This window comes from Diadema antillarum, unplaced genomic scaffold, assembly GCF_040938485.1.
Source record: "Diadema antillarum isolate AM-2024a unplaced genomic scaffold, OU_Dant_1.0 scf00000075, whole genome shotgun sequence".
In the NCBI taxonomy this organism is placed as follows: Eukaryota; Metazoa; Echinodermata; class Echinoidea; order Diadematoida; family Diadematidae; genus Diadema; species Diadema antillarum.
Genome location: NW_027270964.1, coordinates 1,695,284 through 1,717,805, shown reverse-complemented (window position 1 = coordinate 1,717,805; position 22,522 = coordinate 1,695,284). Strand labels below are relative to the sequence as shown.

The following is a 22,522-nucleotide window of genomic DNA, read 5'->3' as shown; positions in this document are numbered from 1 at the left end:
TTTACATGCCTATTCTCAATAGCCCTATGTGCTTAAATGCTTAAATGCTGTAATGATGTCTAATTCAGCTAGAAACAAGAAAATTCCTTTTTATCGTCACATCAGTGCGCATTGTATAAGCAAAGTGCAAGTGTCATTAAGTCACTGAACGCACGCTCTTTGGTCGTGTAATCAACAGCGATATCACGTCAACACGCAGACATGTTCCAGAGTTAACCTTTTCAGTGCCGTTCTGTCAAATATGCTCAAAATAATTCCACACACAAATCATGTACTGTACATCATGGACAAGAAATATACATTGCACACAGCGGGCTAACAATCGCTTGTTATATCTGGGGTTTATAAAGCGGGGACGTGCTTCCGAATTCCCGAGTCATTTCTTTTAACAATGAAACGCAAGGGGTGATGTCCTCTTTATTGTTTGCTGTAATTTATATCAATTACAGTGGTAGTTGTCAATATAAAAACTAGACCAACAAAACCGGTCTTTTCGATTTTGATTATTTGCTTAATAAGGCGCTTAATCTAAGTGTTTAGTGCGACTTTACATCTGAAAATCAGCCCTAATTGGGAAGTCTTAATTCAGACCTTTTATTTCATAATCTTTAACATTATCTCTTTTTTTTTCTTTTTTGGAGAAACAGCTAGACAAACTTTGCAACTTGTGCGATGAATTTCAGGACATTCACATGTGTGTGCGCGTTTGTTCACGTGTGCGCACACGGAGTTGGGGCTATAGAGCTCATATAAAGCTAACGCTTGGTTGCAAAACGTGTGTAGTTATGTTTAGGTTTATTTAATCTGTTTTGCATTATCAGTTTTGAGATCGCCCGGCACACTACCTATACCCCTAACGTCCTCTTTAGGATTAGGGTAAAGAATCGTTCCCCTGGCCATGGTATAGTTTCCATCTGTCTGTAAAACGTCCATTTAATACTCACGCCATGATCTGAGAAAAAGAAGCAGAAGAAACGAAAAAAAAAAAGAAATATAAGAACAAGACGAAGGAGAATAAGAAGAAAAGGAAAAGGTACGTTTCTGAAAGATGAATGATAAAAACAACATGTTGGATACGGAGGATATCCCATGCCTCGATATGGAGAACATGAGGAGCAACTATCCCGAGGATGAGGAGGCAAATACAGCGAGAAGGCGAGCGGATTCCATTCTGGGCAAGTTAAAGAGTGAAATGACATACACCTTGGAGCAGAGACCTCCGTGGTACTCTACTATAGTACTGGCCTTTCAGGTAGGCTCTACCGAGAGGTGTTCATTTTAATTTTCCGAAGATTTGTCAATCCGAAAAAAAAATGTTCGTTATTCCAGTTAACGTCCGTTATTCAGAAACACATAAATTCCATATTCCTTGATCCAAAAAAAAAGAGATAAGGTTAATCCAAATATTTGATTTTCTTGACGTAAGATTTGGTGGTCATCCAAAAATGAAGTAAGGTTCATCAATCCGAAAACATGGAAAGTGGAAAAAAAGAAGCGTACTACGAACGAATCTTTGGAATAACGAAACTCATTTCATTTTCGGAATTAAGAACCTTCGCAATGACATGATCTTTCGGAATAACGAACTGTCACTTTCCTTAATTTTGGAAGACTGAGAGTTGACAGGGGTTGGAGTCGGTATCAATTAAGATCATCAGTAGGTGAGCCGATATGGTAAAAGGAACAATTTGAGAATAGTGTACAGTGTACCTGAAGATTTGTTAAAAATCGTTTACTTACGGGCCGGCTTGTAAGGGTTGCATGTGTCGAACAATGAAATATTAAACTCATTTGATAGTTTTTGATGATGTTTCTTTCATATGCATTTATAACGGACGTTGCTTCTGGCAGCCAGGAACAACCTGCACAAGTGTTACCTGACAATAACAGCAATAAAAACATGCTGATTGCGAGTATATTATATCTATTAAAACAGACAAATCGAATACTAGTATAGTTTGTTACCACGTCATTTAAAAAAAAAAAAGATAAGAACAGCCATACAAAATACAATTCAACATAATCAGCAAAACCACATTATAATCGAGGCACTGGATACACCAAGGTATCTCTGAAACAACTTCTCTGAATATACGATTATTCAGCGTACATTCCATCTCTTATTACTAGTTTTACCTATTTCTTTTTGCTCAACTTCAAGCACTTCCTCACCATGATCAGCGGTGTGTTAGCTCACCCCCTCGTCTTGGCGCCGTATCTGTGTGTCGCCGGCGACATCGAAATCCTGTCGAAAATCCTCGCCACCACGTTCTTCGTCTGTGGCATCCAGACGTTCTTGCAGACGACCTTTGGTGTCAGGTACCGTTGTCCTGTCTCCTCATTTACGTCACACATTGCCATCCATCATTATTCGTAGTTCAAGTTTATTTGTTTGTGTTTTTCCACCTTCAAACATAATCAATAACACATATACAGCTTACATACATATAATTTAGATATGCATCCTGGGATAGGCTTTTGCAGGCACCGCATGAGTTCGTTGGTCAAATCCATTATTGTGACCATTTAATTTAAAGAGTTTTGACCATCATACCCGACCGTTAGTCGTTCAAATTCATTTTCAAATTTATTTTCATCATCTGTAAATTTGTCTTGCTAATCTAGAATACAAACTGCATTGTTATTGTACTCTAACTTGCGAAGATGTTGAAACATCCATTTAGTGAGAGGCGAGAATGTCATTGCGCAATGTCACAATTCCAGCATTGAAATTGGCCTCGGAGTAATCTATTTAACACTTTGAGCAATCAAATTATCCCGACAGCGTTCTGGTCTTATCTCATAATGTGTTTTCATCCATTGTTTAGGCTTTAAGCACTCAACGATTCCACACTTGTTTATAATAACATTAAGTACATGTGCATTTATAGATTAATCAGGACAACGGCTTTCCAGAACTTTCCAAGGGTTCTGCCCGGAGATTCTCCCAAATCGAATGGGGGTGGGGGTGGGAAGGTTAATGGTCATGGTTAGGTCAAGGAACAATGCTCTTTCCCCCCCATCCCACCCCCCCCCCCCTTTGATTGGAGGAATGTCATGGGTTATGTGTTTTCATATTTCAACCCAAAAATGTGTGTGTTTTTGTTTGTTTGCTTTTTTTCTTTGGGGGGGGGGGGGTAAGGGGATGCAGCCCAAGACTGCTGTATTGTCATTTATTGTAATGTAGGTTTTCCCACCCAATTTATCGTGTTGTATTCACATTGTTTATAACACTGTCCGGGCATTAACATTGATATTCTATTCTTTTTTTTTCCCGACCTGCGTATCTCAATATAACTACATGTATATTTTTGTAAATGACTTAAATAATTCATATCAAATATAATAGTTACAAAAAAAACCCTTGAATAACATATTATTTACTCATTATTTATCTAGCGATCCACGTTCCACAAGATTTGCTTTTTAGTGGATCACTATTTTCCATAATCGAATCTATTTTCCGCACGGTCATAAAGTATGTATGTGTTGTTCCTCCTAATTATTGTATATATATATATATATATATATATATATATATAATATATATATTATATAAATATATGTTGTTATCTTTCTCAGATCCTTTATGAATCTTTTGCAAATGTTTGAACAATATTATTTCATGTCGTGTATACTTTGTATTATGTTTTGATTTTCGTTGATTGGAAATAGAACTATGATTGAATTGAATTGAATTGAATTGAAATTGATTAAAGTGAATCTGGAAGAAAAAGTAGAAAGAAAAGAAAGATATAGATCATCATGATCATGATCGAAATTAACTGATTGAATGAAACCCTGAAATAAAGATGAATGTAATCAAATTGTTCAACACTGAAAATGGGAATTCGACGTGTATAAATTGGGTGTGAATCACAAAAAAAAAAAACCCAGCTTATCAATGTTGATTGATTTCGAAGGTTTAAAGCTTGGACTGAAAATGAAATTAGTTCTTGTGACGAAATTGACTGTCTTTCCAGCTATCGTATTATTGAATGCCACCTCTTCGTTGTTAAATTATTGAATGAATTTCTCTCTAATTTTTGATGAAATAGAATCTAAAAGGAATGACATGAAAAGAATTAAAATGATCGAAGAATAAAAAATGAACCATGAGAAAAGACCACGGACTAAAATCGCTTAAATTCTAACGCATTCTTATCAATTGGGAAGCAAATCTGATAAGATAAGGGCATACTTTTTACCGAAGAAAACAAAGCTTTTCTTTTCTTTTCTTTTCTTTTTTCCGATCACCCCACAGATTGCCGATCGTACAAGGTCCAGCTTTTTCCTTCGTACTGCCGATAGTGTCAACATTTCAGTTGAGGCCGTGTCCCGTTATTGGAGGTTTGTGACGTTAACCCCTCCTATTATCAACGTTTATAGGTGCTATTCCTATCTCAGACAATAATTGCATTTGACTATGACAGGTTTAAAGATGGACAGGTGCATACGGGGAGGAAGGAGAGAAGACAATGCAGTCACGAGTCCACGCCCACATGATGAGATGAATTAAGGCCAACGCACACTACACGATCAGACTGGTCTTAAAGTCTTAAGCCAAGCTGGGTCTTAAGACCAGTCGTACGACCGGACACCGCACACTATACGACCCGACTGTAAAGCCCGCGCAGTGCGCACTGCGTGCGCTTGCATTTTACTGCATTGTGAATGGCTGAAAGCCTACGACCAGTCGTAGAATTCAACATGTCAAATCTCTACGACTGGCCCTAAGACCCAGTCGTACGACCAGAAAATGGCAAGACTGTGACGTCACACTTCTAGTCTTAAGGTCTTAAGACCGGTGAATCAGGACAAAATCGTGTAGTGTGCGGCGGGCTTTAGGTTAGAGAGTGAACATATTCGGTGAGATTGGTTGTTTGTTGAGATTGGTTCTTTTGAATGACTTCACCAGGTGTTTTAAATGCAAGCCCATCTATTTCTTACAATTTTGGTAAATACTGTCGTATTATATGCTTTCAAACGTATATTCGTGTATTTTGCGATTGAGTACAATTTCAAGAATTTTTGTGATATCCAAATGAAAATTTGATCTTTTTATCATTGTTATTCTCTTTGCGAACAGACAAAGTAGGAAATAATTTGCGTCTTTCTTAAGAGTGGTATGTTCTAGTTTGGCCTTTTTAATATTGATACTTTCTTGTCGTATGTTAGGTCAACATGAAGTGATTTATGCTGCTTATCTCTTGTCGCCGGAAATTGCCTCAAGTATGTACACACAGACAGCTTCCTTAACCTTTGTTTCCAATTATCAGAATGATCGTAAAGAGAAGAGGCTAAGGAAGTCAAATATTGACTTTTAGTATCTTTATATTGTTGGGTTTTTTCGACAGAAATGTCAACAAATGAGACGGAGGTCACCCAGGACGATTTGCGAGCAGAGTTTCGGGATCGCATGCAGGAGGTATAGGAGAGGTCAATCGCCCAAGGTTGTTAATTGTTTGCATAATAGGGTGCTTTAGATTTGCTGCGCGGACGTTTGAGACGACGCTTAAGCTGGACGTTCTCCTTTTCCCTGCGTCGCGCTGCTATAGTTTTAAATTACACTGAGACGCAACGTATGAAAATAAAATGGCGCCCCCATGTGATCGTTGTATGAAGTAGCTCTCTACGTCGTGAATTGCGCGGACGTAAAAATAGCCCAGAACGCGTAATGAAAACTCAGGCGCGCGAGCTATAGATCTCGTCTGATACGCGATTCTGGGCATGCTCAGACCAAGTTTTTTTTTTCTCTCTCTCTGAACGTCCACGTCGCGAAAATCTAAAGCTCCCCATTGGCTGCCAAAACACGAACAGGATATATACTTTTTGACACCAGGAAAATGACTGATCATGCTGACCAGCATTACAAGAGCCTATTCCAATACCGCTTGATATTGTGTCAAGTACTAGTACTTTGGATGGGTCGGGATAATCGTTGACTCAGTTAGGAAAAGATAATCATGACGATAATGGCATTGGCCTTTCAATATTTGGTATGAAAGAAGAAACAAAAAAGTAAACATAGCAATGATCGATAGATTTACAAAGCTTGTAAAAGTAAACTGATTGTTTGTTGGGGGGGGGGGTTTCAACAGAGCATATCGCTCCTTTACATTGTGGCGCAAAGTGTGACTTGTGACTTGATGCATCATAAAAAACAAAGCAAACAGCAAAGTACATAGTATGGTGTACCTTTTAATATCTGCACTAGAAATTCTATGACCTGACCTGCCCTTCAGTAGAGATGTACTTATGAATTAAAGTGGATACTATGTCTATCCAAATAACGTTAAAATTGAATGTTGCCACTCCCCTCTACTTCTGAATTACACAGAAAGTCCACTTTAACACATCACACTAATGCACGACTGATTTCCCACACGACAAAGTGCAGGTGTAACTCAGAAGGAAACAGTGTGTATTGTTTGATCAGTACATTAACATGATAATAGGCGTCTTTGTTGAATATGGTAAAGATGTTGAATATGATATCAAAGACATTTGTGATGATATCAAAGCCGACCCTGTCATAAAAACATTTCGCTATACTACTGTATGGTAATTTGGAATCAAACGCTAAAGATCTCGTGATGTTTCTACTTTTGCATGGGTTGATATCTCAGATACAGGGTGCGCTTTTGATCTCGTCTGCATTTGAACTCATCGTTGGATTTGGCGGGATTACGAGCCTCCTCCTCAGATACATCGGCCCCCTGACAATCGCCCCTACCATCAGTCTTATCGGAATCACTCTGCTGAGTGTAGCAGCCCAGAAGTGTAGTCAACATTGGGGTGTTGCTGCTCTGTAAGCAAACACAGTAATCTTTAACATTTCCTTCTCTTCACTTGTTCAGGTATCTGACATAATATTCGCAGTTGCAAAGAAAGTGAGAATACGTAATTTTTGTTGATTGAATAACAACTTTGCACTGGTAGCGGTTAAATCTTCATTGTATTTCGCCTTATCTTCCACTCTTCTGTACTCGTCGTCTAAATGTCTCTGTACTGTAAACACAATGCCTGAACGAGTCCCTGGTTTGTGCTATATAAAGTCTAGGCGAATTTCGAAATGTCGTAGGGAGCGGGCGCTATAGCACAGAAGTATGGCCGTTTCATAATTTTGAGTCCCTAATAGGGTCTTCTTCGATCTATGATCTATGATCTTTTGCGAGTGAGAAATACAAACAATAACAGTCATTGTTTTGTGTGTCTGAGAGTGAATTCGTGTACTGTTCATGGGAGTCACGGGGGGGGGGGGGGGGGGTTCGTTGGGTACCCCCCCCCCCCCCTTCAGACCCTTAAAAAATACCACTTTAAGTCTGCGAGTGACCTCAACGCCGGACGCTGAATAATCATTCTTTTTATCATTGTTATTTTATTATTCTATTCTATTTTTTTGCACCAGGGACAAGAAAATCGTGGGATACAAAATCGCACCCCGGCTCTGGCAGCACTAATTTTATACATATCTATTTTACAGTGTTTATAATTTATCGACCGTACTGTACATCCATACGGTACGGAGCATGCACGTACCACAGAGATTTTTCTCCTCCCCACCTCTTTGGCACGTACACGTTTGCGTATACGTGTACATGTGCTACAAGGGTATAGGGTCTATAAACACAGCACTTCACTTCCGACCAATCCAGATTGAGAATGCGGACCCAAGTGCGAGCCTTAGCCTCACAAAAAAATTTGGAGGGGCAAGCATATTATAATTTTGCCCCCCCCCCCCCATCAAATTCCCGCGATGAGATTTTCCTGGGTTTTTTTTTTTGACAGAAAAAAAGTTCCCCCATAAAAATATCGAGAGGGTAAGCAGATCGTTTGCCCCCCCCCCCCCCCCCCCATAATCATAATTCCCGAGATGAGAAGATTTTCTCGCTTTTTTGATAGAAATCTGTCCAAATATTTCCCCCAAAGTGTCTGCCGACGTGTGGGAGGGGGAAACCCCTTCCCACACCCTCTCCCGTTTGGTCTATTTTTCCATGGCCTTAATACACCTTTAGATTGATAGATTTACAAATGTTTCATCGAAAGTGTGCACCAGATCTGTCGCTTCACGTAGAAAAAAAAAATGCAAAAGTTCCGTCGTGTGGGAGGGGATAATCATCTCCTTTTGATTAACCCTTTCCACGCTTGCTTTCCCTTCACTTATTAGTACAATAAAAGTCGTGGGGGATTGAAAGCTTCCTAAATTCCAAATGTCTTTTTGAGCTATTTTCATTTGAATTCTAAAGATGGGAAGGCTGCAGGGGCATCAATCCAAGAGGACAAGGGAGCAAACGTCATTTTGTGCCCCTATATTCTCGAAGTGAGGAAAATTTCCTTACTTTTCTGATAAACAACTGTCCAAATATTTCATTCATCCTGCAACGGATTGTTGAATTTCAATGCTGAAAATGCAAAATCGACGTCGCGTGGGAGGGGGGATACCCCTCCCACACCCCTCCCGTGCACTAGTGTGCACTAGAACGTTGAATTTCAGGTCTGAAAATGCAAAATCTCCCTGGCGTGGGATACCCCCCTCCCACACTCTCCCCCGCTTGGTCGCTTCGCTCCTTCGCACATATGCTATATTCCACCTTCAAGTTTTGCCTCCCCCCCCCCCCATCATGAAAACGGATCGACGCCAGTGGGATGGATTATGCAGAGAAAGTCATGTGCTAAAAATGTGTTAAATGAAAGGTTCATCATTGATTATTGTAACAATAATTATCATTAGAAGAATTCATTTTCACTAAAAATCACGATACAAATTAGCAACCACTTATACTCTGTGTCTGGACACATACCAACCAAAGTTCATTGAGACTTACTTGAATTGACTCATGTTTAAACGGCTCTTGTGCTTCTGATCGACCGCAATACATTACATAATTTTTCTAATGAAAATGTGCAGTCCTAATCAATTCAATTCAATTCAATTCAATCATAGTTTATTTCCAATCAACGAAAATCTAAAACATAGTACAAAGTATACACCTCGTGAAATAATATTGTTCAAACGTTTGCAATAGATTATGTCAATAAAGGATTATGTCCTACACACAAATATGTATATATGTATATATATATATATATAGTGCATGAGGCTGAATGCACTATAACAATATAAGCACCGACAAATTCTGAATTTGCCCCGAAGGCCAGTTATATTCAATGAGGCCGCAGGCCGAATTGAATATAATTGCCTGAGGGCAAATTCAGAATTTGGAGGTGCTTGGTACTTGTTATAGTGCAATAAGATGTCATGCACTATGTGATATATATAAAATAGCATACATACCCAGGCAAGATAAGCCTAGATCATTTCTAACAGTTACACGTGTCTACACAAGCAATAATACCAGTTTCTTTGAACCTGTGTAGACAAAATCCTGAAGATCCAAATTCAACTATAGAGTCTAGGGTCTACGTGGTTATATCTAACGTTTTCTAGGCCCTACGATAGTTTAGGTCTAGGGCCCTAGGGGCCCTGGCCTAACGTTTTTATACTAGATCTACGTAGGCCTATTTGTACACTGTACTGTACGTCACTTTATATACGAGCGACAGAGCTAGTTAACACTATTTTGACCCTACAATAGGTCTACCGTGGATCTAACAGTAACACTAACAGTAACACGTTAGACGCCCTACTTACTGCACTGTGGGTCCAGGACCAGGACTAGATGATGTTTTGTAGGATTAGGGATCTACTGGATTTAAACACAAGGCTCGTGCCAGGCCCCATTGCTGCACATGCGGATTCCGAGAGTGTGTTGTGAATGTCGTAGTAAAGCTCATAGCGCGTAGCGTGATCAAAGAGCGCTTAGCGTATACTGTACATACCACACGCTGCCCATTTCCACGGCGCACTTCCGCGTAGAATGTACGGAGAAAGCGGCACAAATCTTGGGTTGACTTGCTCAGTAATATCCGTCGGATTGATTCCTTTTTCAGAACAGTAGGAGTCCAAAATTCGTAGGGCGTATTTGATGGCATCATTTGTGTCCTTATTGTCTAAGATACTGTTTATATAGATCAGTCTCTCTAAAAATAGCGAACCTGTTCATTTCAGCTTCCATGTTTAAATCTACCGCTGAAAGTCTAGTCCCACTACACAGATAAGTTGCTGGCATAGCCAGCCTGCGAGAATTGAGAATAACGATAATATCGAGCAAAGCATATCGCGGTTGTGGCGCAATCGCGTTGATAAGGTGCGGGATTCAAGTACTCGATGATTAAAATGAGGGAGCAAAAACCGATATCAAATCGATAGTGGGTTATCGTCTGCAATCGTTATATTTTACGTGCACTATAACTTTTGTCATGCACTGCCGGCCTGTATCATATATAAGTATGTATGCTATTTTATATATATATATATATAAAATAGCATACATACTTATGATACAGGCCGGCAGTGCATGACAAAAGTTATAGTGCACGCAAAATATAACGATTGCCAACGATAACCCACTATCGATTTGATATCGGTTTTTGCTCCCTCATTTTAATCATCGAGTACTTGAATCCCGCACCTTATCAACGCGATTGCGCCACAACCGCGATATGCTTTGCTCGATATTATCGTTATTCCCAATTCTCGCAGGCTGGCTATGCCAGCAACTTATCTGTGTGGGACTAGACTTTCAGCGGTAGATTTAAACATGGAAGCTGAAATGAACAGGTTCGCTACTTTTAGAGAGACTGATCTATATAAACGGTATCTTAGACAATAAGGACACAAAGGATGCCATCAAATACGCCCTACGAATTTTGGACTCCTACTGTTCTGAAAAAGGAATCAATCCGACGGATATTACTGAGCAAGTCAACCCAAGATTTGTGCCGCTTTCTCCGTACATTCTACGCGGAAGTGCGCCGTGGAAATGGGCAGCGTGTGGTATGTACAGTATACGCTAAGCGCTCTTTGATCACGCTACGCTATGAACTTTACTACGACATTCACAACACACTCTCGGAATCCGCATGTGCAGCAATGGGGCCTGGCACGAGCCTTGTGTTTAAATCCAGTAGATCCCTAATCCTACAAAACATCATCTAGTCCTGGTCCTGGACCCACAGTGCAGTAAGTAGGGCGTCTAACCTGTTACTGTTAGTGTTACTGTTAGATCCATGGTAGACCTATTGTTGTAGGGTCAAGTGTTAACTAGCTCTGTCGCTCGTAAGTGACGTACAGTACAGTGTACGTAGATCTAGTATAAAAACGTTAGGCCAGGGGCCCTAGACCTAACCTATCGTAGGGCCTAGAAAACGTTAGATATAACCACGTAATGACGTAGACCCTAGACTCTATAGATGAATTTGGATCTTCAGGATTTTGTCTACACAGGTTCAAAGAAACTGGTATTATTGCTTGTGTAGACACGTGTAACTGTTAGAAATGATCTACAACACGTAGGCTTATCTTGCCTGGGTATGTATGCTATTTTATATATCACATAGTGCATGACATCTTATTGCACTATAACAAGTACCAAGCACCTCCAAATTCTGAATTTGCCCTCAGGCAATTATATTCAATTCGGCCTGCGGCCTCATTGAATATAACTGGCCTTCGGGGCAAATTCAGAATTTGTCGGTGCTTATATTGTTATATAGTGCATTCAGCCTCATGCACTATATATATAATATATATGTGTGTGTGTATATATACATATATATATATATCTTGTTATATATATATACATATATATATATATACATATATATATATATATATATATATATAGACCCCCTATATATATATATATTGAAACAAGAAAGGAAAAACAGACCAGAAACAGATAATAAATAGTGAAAATTTTGAGTGTGCGGCACACATACACACACTATAGCTTCTGACCACACGAGCAAAGAGAGTTAAGGGTTTGGGACGAACACCGATCTAGGGATTTCAATAGCTCAGTCGGTAGAGCACCGGTCTAGTAATCCGGAGGTCTCGGGTTCGAATCCCGATGAAAACCCATTTTCTTTGCTCAAAGTTTTCACTGTATGTATATATACATAATTATATATACATATATAGACGATGAAGACAAACAAGTTTTACATTATGCATTAGATTCCAACTTCATTTATTTGTAAACCAAATTTTCGACCCTTGCTCGGATCTTCCTCAGGGTTACAGTGATATTTGTATTTGAAGCTCAGAACAGAAAAATATCACTGTTACCCTGAGGAAGATGCGTGCAAGGGTCGAAAATTTGGTTTACAAATAAATGAAGTTGGAATCTAATGCATTATGTCAACTTGTTTGTCTTCATCGTCTTCATGCTCTTATTCCAACACGCGGATAATAATATCATTATATATATATATATATATATCACATACATATCATATATATCATATATATATGTTATACTGTATAATGGTTATTACAATCTATTGGTAATCGAAGCAAATAAATATGAATCAATAAAGTACTTCTGAGGAAAAACAAAACAAGTAACTTTTATGATGTTTTCCATTGAATTTGGTTAAAAAGAATAAGAGAGGCAGTGATTTTGGGACTTTAGGATGATCAGTGGTGATGTGTGTCTGGGCGTATGTATGGGGGCTTTTAGGGACACACTGACATATCATCAATAATCATATGACACATATATATATAGGGCATATAACGATAGGATTAAATAAATATTTGCTTGTTAATCAATCTGTAAGGGCAGCAAATTATGCATGATATAGGGTGCCCTCTACATTTGCGCATTCTACCTTGTCCCCGGAACCAGTCCTAGGCGGTAAAAACAAAAAACAAAACAAACAAACAAACAAACAAACAAATGAACATATTCAAATTTATTAAGTTCTTCCGTTGAGATGTTTTCATTGCAACTGATTGACAAATTGCCCTGCATGAATAAGCAATTGAATCGATTGCACGAGTATGAACGCCTATGGTTTTTTTTATGTGTTTTTTTTTTATCGTGGCTACTACTAAAACACTGATCACGTCGATGTAGGGCAATTATTTGTCAATCAGTTGCAAAATGAAATAATATTGTTTTGTTTTGTTTTGTTTTTTCGTACATGTTCGTTCAGAAACCAAATTCCACTAAATCTCCCTCCAGTATGTGTGTGTGTATGTGTGTGTGTGTGTGTGTGTGTGTGTGTGAGTGTGTTTGGAAGAGGGGGTGGGGGTGGCAGAGGGAACACTTGCCCCCCCCCCCCAAAAAAAAAGGGGCCCTCTGTAACAAATAATTGCTTAACTATTCAAAGATCAAAATGAAAAATAAAGGCACTTTTCTCGTCTAAAAGTTGTCAATTTCATAACTAAAAATGCGAATAATACACTAACAATAAACGTTGTTATATCTACACACTAATATTTACTTATAGTGGAGCGGCATAGTCGAACAATTGTGCATTTTGTGATAAAAGCACCAAATTTCGTACACAGGTTGACAAACACGTTCAGATTAAATCTAGATATTGGGCCATCGTAAATAGCGCCCTCAACGTCCATGGCAGCCATTTTTCAAAATGGCTGCCATAAATGCCATGTTTTCGTAAAATTTGCTAATTTTAGGAAAGAAAAGTCAATAAGATTTTGGTTACAAATGGGAAATTACATTAAAGATAAATCTAGATATCGGGCCATCGGAAATAGCGCCCTCAACGGCCATGGCAGCCATTTTTCAAAATGGCAGCCATAAATGCCATTTTTTTCAAAATATTTGCTAAGTTCAGAAGGAAAAGCCAGTGAGATTTCGCAAACAAGTGGAAAATTACATTCAAAATGAATTTAAATATTTGGCCATTGTTAATTAGATTTTGCAAACAGGTGGGAAATTACATTTAAAAGTAAACTTATAGGGCCATTGCAAATTGCCCCCTCAATGGCCATTCCAGCCATTTTTCAAAATGGCCACCATGAATGTCCTCTTTTCGTAAAGTGTTGCAGACGTCAATCAGAATTTCCACAAAGGTGGAAAATTACATTCAAACTGAATTTGATAATCGGCCATCCAAAAGTGCACCCTCAACAGCCTTAGCAGCCAAGTTTCAAAACAGCTGCCATGGATGCCCCCCCCCCTTTTTTTGGCAAAAATTTGCTAATGCCACAAGGAAAAGTCAATAAGACTTTGCAAACAAGTTGGAAATTATACTAAAAAATAAATCTTCTTAGAAGGCGCCCTCAAGGGCCATGCTGACTGCCATGGATGTCTGCTTCTTCTTCTTCTTTGGAAAGATTTGCTAATTTCAGAGAGAAAATCAATGAAATTTGTACATATGTTGAAAATCATATTCAAAAGAAAATAATGTATCGGGTCATTGCCTATGGCACCATCAACGACCATGGCAGCCATTTTCCAAATGGCCACTATAGATGCTATTTATTTCGTGAAAATATGATAATACCAGAAGAAGACAGTACAATTTCTTGTGCAAATTGACAAAAGACATTCAAATAAATTCAAGTTTGAATTCGAATTTGAATTTGAAATGAAGATATTGAGCCACCATGTAAACATCGTCCCCAACGGCTATGGCAGCTCTTTGTCACAATGGTTTCCACACACTCCTTTTTTTTATTTGCTTATTCCAGAAGGAGAAAGCAACAGAATACTGCTAAACAGCCATTATATCTAATGCAATCTGGTGTTCAAAGAAATTTAAATTAAAAAAAGGCTTCATTGATGGGTTAGTTCTAAATTCATGTTTTCAGTTTAGTTCTAATTGCAGTATTTCTCGTGTGACGGCTAACAGCATGGATATCAAAGGTATGTGTGTTAATGGAAGCATAGCAAGTAAATTAACTTTTTTTCGTAAAATGAAAGGCCAGTTTTTCGTATCTGTCTTAAGAATATTTAGGAAGCTTCATTATAGAATAGATACACGTCATATAGTCCCATATATTCAATGAAATGGTGTCACTGTCAAAGTTAATACATGGCGCCATTATCCCTGGATATTCATATTACTCTTTTTCGGAAATTTTTCATGTTTGCCACCTAAAATATGCATTCAATATTGGTGAAATATAATCGTTAAGCATTTGCCTTGTTCGTTTTAGTTGTTCCTCAAATGATTTGTTTAACACCATATTTCAGATTGTACAATGTCTCTGTGAGTATTCTACTGCCTTCTCCTTCTGAAGTCAAGCAAATTTTCAAGACAAAAAAAAAGAAGTGTGTATTGTAGCCATTTCGACAAATAGCTAAAATAGCAATTGAGAACACAGCTTATGATGGCTCAATGTCTAAACTTCTTTGTATGTAATTGTCAACTTGCGCAAAAAATGTTTATTATTGTCTTCTTCCGGCATTAGGACATCTTCATAAAAGAAAAAGAAATATTGCATTTATGGCGACCATTTGTGACCATGCATCACTAAGCGAAAAAAAAAGTCGCACACACTGATTTTGTGCAAGGACTGAAAGTAAGTGAAATGGGTCAACCGAGCCGATCTTGACTTTTTCATATTTTCTGAAAGAGCAAGTCTTCTTCTACATTATGCTAAAATGTGGAATCATAAAACGGGCAGGAAAGTGTGTTTTTTAGCAGTTTATCTCGAACATTTTTGGCGGAATAGTGTGATTAAGTGTGTCTTTAGAGTCCCCTTTTCATTTCTTAAAAACCTTGTACACACTCTTCACTTTCAACTCCTATAACTTTTGAAAGGATAATGCTATTGCTTTGAAAGTTGGCATTGATTAAGGACAGAATGTGTTGATAAGGCATGCTCAATTTTAGTTTAATTTGATAATCCCTTCATTGTTGTTACTCCAGTGGTTTACATCCTGTTTTTTGTCCCATTCATCATTCAGCCAGCATGGCTTGGTAAAGATTAAGCGCTTGAATAGACACTGCACTTCAGAGCCTCTTTTCTCAGTCCATTTGACTTGAGTTATACATCATTTTAAAGCTTAAAGTCTGCTCTTTCAGAATATACTCTTCACTAAAATTTCATGTCTGGCGACTTTCTGTTTGTTTTGTGATGGCAGGTCACATTTTGAAAAAATGGCTGCCATGACCGTTAGGGGGCGCAATTTGCGATGGGCCAATATCTAAATTTATTTTAAATGGTATATCCCACTCGTTCGCACAATCTTATTGATTTTCCCTTCTGAAATTTGTAAAGTTTTACGAAAACTGGCATTCATGGCGACCATTTTACAAAATGGCTGCCATGGCCGTTGAGGGCGTAATTTGCGATGGCCCAATAGCTAAATTTATTTTGAATGTTATTTCCCACTCGTTTGCAAAATCTTGTTGATTTTCCCTTCTGAATTTGTAAAATTTTTCGAAAACTGGCATTTATGGCGGCCATCTTGAAAAATCCTTGCCATGGCCATTGAGGGCGCAATTTGCGATGGCCCAATATCTGAATTTATTTTGAATGCTATTTCCGACACGTTTTCAAAATCTTATTGATTATCCCTTCTGAAATTTGTAAATTTTTACAAAAAATGGCATTTATGGAGGCCATTTTGAAAAAAATGGCTGCTATGGCCATTGAGGGCGCTATTTACGATGGCCCAATATCTGAATTTATTTTGAATGTTATTTCCCACTCGTTTGCAAAATCTTACTGATTTTCCCTTCTGCAATTTTTGATTTTTTGCGAAAAATGGCATTTATGGCGGCCATTTTGAAAAATGGCTGCCATGGCCGTTGAGGGCGCAATTTGCGGTAACCCAATATCTAAATTTATTTTGAATGTTATTTCCAACTCGTTTGCAAAATCTTATTGATTTTTCCTTTGTGAAATTTGTAAATTTTTACGAAAAATGGCATTTATGACAGCCATTTTGAAAAATGGCTGCCATGGCCGTTGAGGGCGCTATTTACGATGGCCCAATATCTGAATTTATTACCCACGCCGATGAAAATCGGCAGGGGGTTATGTAAAGGGTTCCGTATGTTTGTTTGTTTGTTTGTTTGTTTGTATGTTTGTTTGTTTGTTTGTTTGTTTGTGTACAAGATAACAAGAGAACGGGTAAACGGATTTGCACGAAATGTTCAGGGAATGTTTGGATAATGACAGGAAAGAATCGATTAGATTTTGGTGATAATCGGTTGACCCTTGCAAATTCTGTGTGACCTTGAAGTTTTGACCCCATGGTATAGTGACCATTCCGAAAATTTCCCGTTTCTCACTTTGCGATTTTCCGCTACCATACGAAAACATAAACTCCCCAACGATCCGACTTCGCTGCTCAAATGTTCGTAAGAATTCCGAAATTTACGTTTAGGCCTATTTGAGGGACTATGTCCTTCTAGATTTATGAAAGTTCGTTCTCCGTCATCACAAACTGGCCCGTATTTTGATGATTTTTCAAATTAACATTGATTGTTTTTTTCGTTGGAGGAGCATTTTGCTCGGTCGCAGTCACACTGCACGATATGCGTGCTCAATGTCAATGCGTGTGCAAGGCCGCTGAAAATGCATCGCGCTCTACACTGTTGGTGCAAAATTGCACCGGGGACGTTGCGGCGCTCGTTGGTGGCCGAATACTGGTGCAGTAGACATTTGCATTCAACCCTTGCATTGAATAATTCCCGTAGACACTAATCATAGGGGTAATTGCCTAGGGGGTACGTAAATTTTGTTTTTCTTTTTTGCTTTTGTGGATACCATCAAAGATCGTACACTCATACGACCTTTGATATTTGATGATTTTTCAAATTAACATTGATTGTTTTTTTCGTTGGAGGAGCATTTTGCTCGGTCGCAGTCACACTGCACGATATGCGTGCTCAATGTCAATGCGTGTGCAAGGCCGCTGAAAATGCATCGCGCTCTACACTGTTGGTGCAAAATTGCACCGGGGACGTTGCGGCGCTCGTTGGTGGCCGAATACTGGTGCAGTAGACATTTGCATTCAACCCTTGCATTGAATAATTCCCGTAGACACTAATCATAGGGGTAATTGCCTAGGGGGTACGTAAATTTTGTTTTTCTTTTTTGCTTTTGTGGATACCATCAAAGATCGTACACTCATACGACCTTTGATATTTGATGATTTTTCAAATTAACATTGATTGTTTTTTTCGTTGGAGGAGCATTTTGCTCGGTCGCAGTCACACTGCACGATATGCGTGCTCAATGTCAATGCGTGTGCAAGGCCGCTGAAAATGCTTCGCGCTCTACACTGTTGGTGCAAAATTGCACCGGGGACGTTGCGGCGCTCGTTGGTGGCCGAATAATGGTGCAGTAGACATTTGCATTCAACCCTTGCATTGAATAATTCCCGTAGACACTAATCATAGGGGTAATTGCCTAGGGGGTACGTAAATTTTGTTTTTCTTTTTTGCTTTTGTGGATACCATCAAAGATCGTACACTCATACGACCTTTGATATTTGATGATTTTTCAAATTAACATTGATTGTTTTTTTCGTTGGAGGAGCATTTTGCTCGGTCGCAGTCACACTGCACGATATGCGTGCTCAATGTCAATGCGTGTGCAAGGCCGCTTAAAATGCTTCGCGCTCTACACTGTTGGTGCAAAATTGCACCGGGGACGTTGCGGCGCTCGTTGGTGGCCGAATAATGGTGCAGTAGACATTTGCATTCAACCCTTGCATTGAATAATTCCCGTAGACACTAATCATAGGGGTAATTGCCTAGGGGGTACGTAAATTTTGTTTTTCTTTTTTGCTTTTGTGGATACCATCAAAGATCGTACACTCATACGACCTTTGATATTTGATGATTTTTCAAATTAACATTGATTGTTTTTTTCGTTGGAGGAGCATTTTGCTCGGTCGCAGTCACACTGCACGATATGCGTGCTCAATGTCAATGCGTGTGCAAGGCCGCTGAAAATGCATCGCGCTCTACACTGTTGGTGCAAAATTGCACCGGGGACGTTGCGGCGCTCGTTGGTGGCCGAATACTGGTGCAGTAGACATTTGCATTCAACCCTTGCATTGAATAATTCCCGTAGACACTAATCATAGGGGTAATTGCCTAGGGGGTACGTAAATTTTGTTTTTCTTTTTTGCTTTTGTGGATACCATCAAAGATCGTACACTCGTACATACGACCTTTGATATCATCACACTCTCGGCTTGCTATAATCAAAATATCCCGCAAGAAAACGGCGTATTTCTCGATTTTTAGCGCTTTTTTCCGCGACCCGTCGCGTAGACAATACTCTTAAAACTGGACTTAATTCGCGCGCGCTTGGAAAAGTTCCGATTCTGCACTTTTGACGGTGGAATTTGGGATTTTCGATGGATTTTTGGAGGAGACTTAAGGACTTTCCTGTACGTGAATGAGTGTTAATACCGTATGTGTAATGATGTGATTTGCGTGTGATGTGACTGTATAACCAAAGATCGTACACTTCAGTGTACGATCTTTGGTAGAACTCACTGGCTGGTGATAAAGCACACTGGCAATTAAGTGGCCGAATTCTGGTAGATGACCGAATGCACATTATGTTTACCCCGACTTTGTACTTAGGCGTGGGTCTGCCGCCTTTGACGGCCCCTCTCTAGTTTCAAATGTAATTGTCAACATGTGTGTGAAATTTGGTGCTTTTATCATAAAATGCACAATTCCTCTAATTTTTCAAGCTATGCCGCTCCACTATTATGAGTAAACTTAGTGTATAGATGGCAGCCTCGCGTCCTCGAGTGTGCCCTCTGAAACATACCTTAAGTAAACCTTACATTTTCCTTTTGTTCTATGCTTCTATGCTTTACAGTATAAAAACAATTTGTATTGCTCGAACAATGCGATCACATTTAAGCTTTTAATGAATACGTTTAAGACGAATGACAAGTGAAAGTGGCTCACTCCCTCTGCCCGTACTTACAGTAAAGTGAAGAGTTTTCACAAGTTATGCTTATGGTCCTTTGCAGTGATTTTTTACTATGTTTAATTCCCTAGAAATTTGATTTAAAATGCTCTATAAACGCGACTTTTATACTCTGGTTTTTTTTAAAGAGTCCCTACCATGGGAGGGGGTATCTTCCTCCCACACCCTCCCTCGCCGAGAATCTGACATCGTCACATAATGCCCCCCTCCCCGTATGTTATAATCATAGTCCTTCACAGTGATCTTGTCTACCTTGTTTAATTCCCTAGAAATTTGCTTTTAGATGCTCTACAAATGCGACTTCGGTACTCTGCTATTAAAAAAAAAAATCCCTACCGTGGGTAAAGTATGATACCCCCTCACACACCCTCCCCCGGCTCGGTCGCTTCGCTCCCTCGCAACGTCATATAAATCATGTGCCCCGTCGAGATTTTGCCCCAACCCCCCCCCCCCCCCCCCCCCCCAAAAAAAAAAGTGCTCCGGCGCACTTGTTAGTGGGTGTGTGTGTCACTTTGTGCGTTTCATTAAACCGTGTTTAATTTTCAGTTCCATGGTTAAAGGGATGATACAGGTTAAAGGGATGATTGGTGGAGATGAGAATTGGGCTTTTAACTTTTTGCGAGATACCAAGACTCCCCTAAAACACTTATGACATAGTGCAGAGAATATCATTGTAAGAGGAATTCAAATTTTATTTGATGAAAATCGGGTTTAGAATGACTGAAACATCCAAAAACAAAGTAAAACAAAGCGATCGTAATAAAGTGTGGGTCCCACACTTTTTCAGAATCACTCTTTGTTGGATATCTCAGCCATTTAAAAACAAATTTTCATCAAATAAACGTTGAATTCCTCATAGAATTACGTTCTCTTTCATATTTTATAAGAGGTTTCTCATTATTTCACCCAAAAATGTTAGAAACCTGAAAATAGTTCTCAACGAATACTGTACGATCCCTATAGTACTTGTAAACTACCCGTGACAGAATTAGTATCCAATACTAAATACAAAAATACTGTCTTTTAGTATGATGTTTAAAATGATACTCTTTCAAGTGTGCACCAGATCACAATTTCAAAATACGTGTACAATGTAAAGGTGATGTAGAAAAATACTTTGAAAACAACTTATACTTATGAATATGTTCCTTTAGCAATGTATGTATACATGTATAATGAATATAAAATCTCGCAGGTTGTTACATTAGTCAAAACGCACCCCCTTCACAAAAAGCTGGTGACGTCCCTGCTGTTCTTTTTTGTGCCTGTAGAACCATGGTTCTAATCGTAACATTCTCACAGTACTTGGGACGCTGCAATGTGCCTTGTGCATCGTACAGCAGGAGCAAAGGCTGTCACGTCGCAAGATTCCCCGTCTTTCGGCTATTTCCGGTCAGTTTTTATACTATTATAGTCTCCTTTTTGTTTAACATTCATGTCATTGTTTAGAAAGTCTCGTGAAAGACAACGGTTTCATCAATTTTCTTGTAAAAACAAGATAACAATCATCATGACCAGAATTATTTATTTTATTATTATTCTTAGTAGAGTCAAATGCATAGAGGATTGCTAGCTTTGCAAGACAATGTCAGCACTATACAGTTTAGACTTAATTCCGAAGTATTCCTCGATGCGCAAAAACCATTAATTCATTTTGATTAAAGCCAAGCCCATGATTCTTTAGAATTATTGCCAATCCTTTTCAGAGTTTGAAAGGAGGATACAGTTTTTGCGATTGTGGCTTCTTTTTAATCGGAAATGCCAAATTCATACTGAGGAAGGCAGGAAGCGTTAACATATGGTTAAGCCGTAATGGAAACTAAAGAATGTACCCATTGTATCATGTATCATTGTAATTTGAATAGTGTGTCTTTGTATAATCTTTCCAATTTGTGAGGGCACAAGGACATGTGCACCATGTGTTATGCGCTATGTAAGCACTGTCAATAATTATCATTATTATCATTATTATCCATAAACACATAGGCCTAAACAAACACACACACAGACACACACTTATACTGACACACGCACACATACATAGAGGGAACTCAGCAGTAAAATCAATAAAATGAACAGCCCCTTGTCCTTGATCTATTGATAATATTGATAATAATAATGATTAATGATAATAATAGTAGTAGTAGTAATAATAATAATAATAATTATAACAATAATGACAATAATAGTGATAATAACAATAATAATAACAATAATAATGATAACTATATTATTATTATCATTATTATTATTATCATCGTCATTATCATCATCATCACCATCATCATCATTTTCATCTTTATCACTACTATTATCATCTTTTCTTTTAGGTATTGCTGGCAATCATGACGACATGGATTTTCTGCGTCATTCTCACTGTGACGGATGTGTTTTCCAGCGACCCGAATTCCAGCACGTACCCCCTTCGTACAGATGTCAATAACGAGGCAGTTGCTAATACGCCATGGTTCTACGTTCCATATCCAGGTAATAAGATATTGAATTTCATTCAGGAAATGACTATATGTTTAGTAGATACTTTATTTTCTGCAAATCAATATATACATAGATTGAATAATCGTTAACATGGGAAACATACAAAGTATAGTATTTGAAACAGAGTCGTTTGACTTGCATAAACAACGATATAAAAGGAAATTAATGATATTACAGTATGCATGTCTATGCAGCTGGGATTACAATAACAATATTACATTTCGAATA

At 38.6% G+C, this 22,522-nt stretch overlaps 1 protein-coding gene across 1 annotated transcript in view; it reads left to right on the top strand.

The window, feature by feature from the left end:
• The first annotated feature begins 1,066 nt into the window (after nucleotides 1-1,066).
• Nucleotides 1,067-22,522, top strand: part of LOC139717473 (solute carrier family 23 member 1-like) — a 34,056-nt gene continuing 12,600 nt past the window's right edge. Inside the window, exons 1-7 of the mRNA XM_071628980.1 lie at nucleotides 1,067-1,252; nucleotides 2,162-2,319; nucleotides 4,265-4,350; nucleotides 5,358-5,428; nucleotides 6,630-6,811; nucleotides 21,070-21,190; nucleotides 22,129-22,285. Coding sequence (XP_071485081.1) covers nucleotides 1,067-1,252; nucleotides 2,162-2,319; nucleotides 4,265-4,350; nucleotides 5,358-5,428; nucleotides 6,630-6,811; nucleotides 21,070-21,190; nucleotides 22,129-22,285 — 961 coding nt within the window. The remainder of the gene's footprint in view (nucleotides 1,253-2,161; nucleotides 2,320-4,264; nucleotides 4,351-5,357; nucleotides 5,429-6,629; nucleotides 6,812-21,069; nucleotides 21,191-22,128; nucleotides 22,286-22,522) is intronic.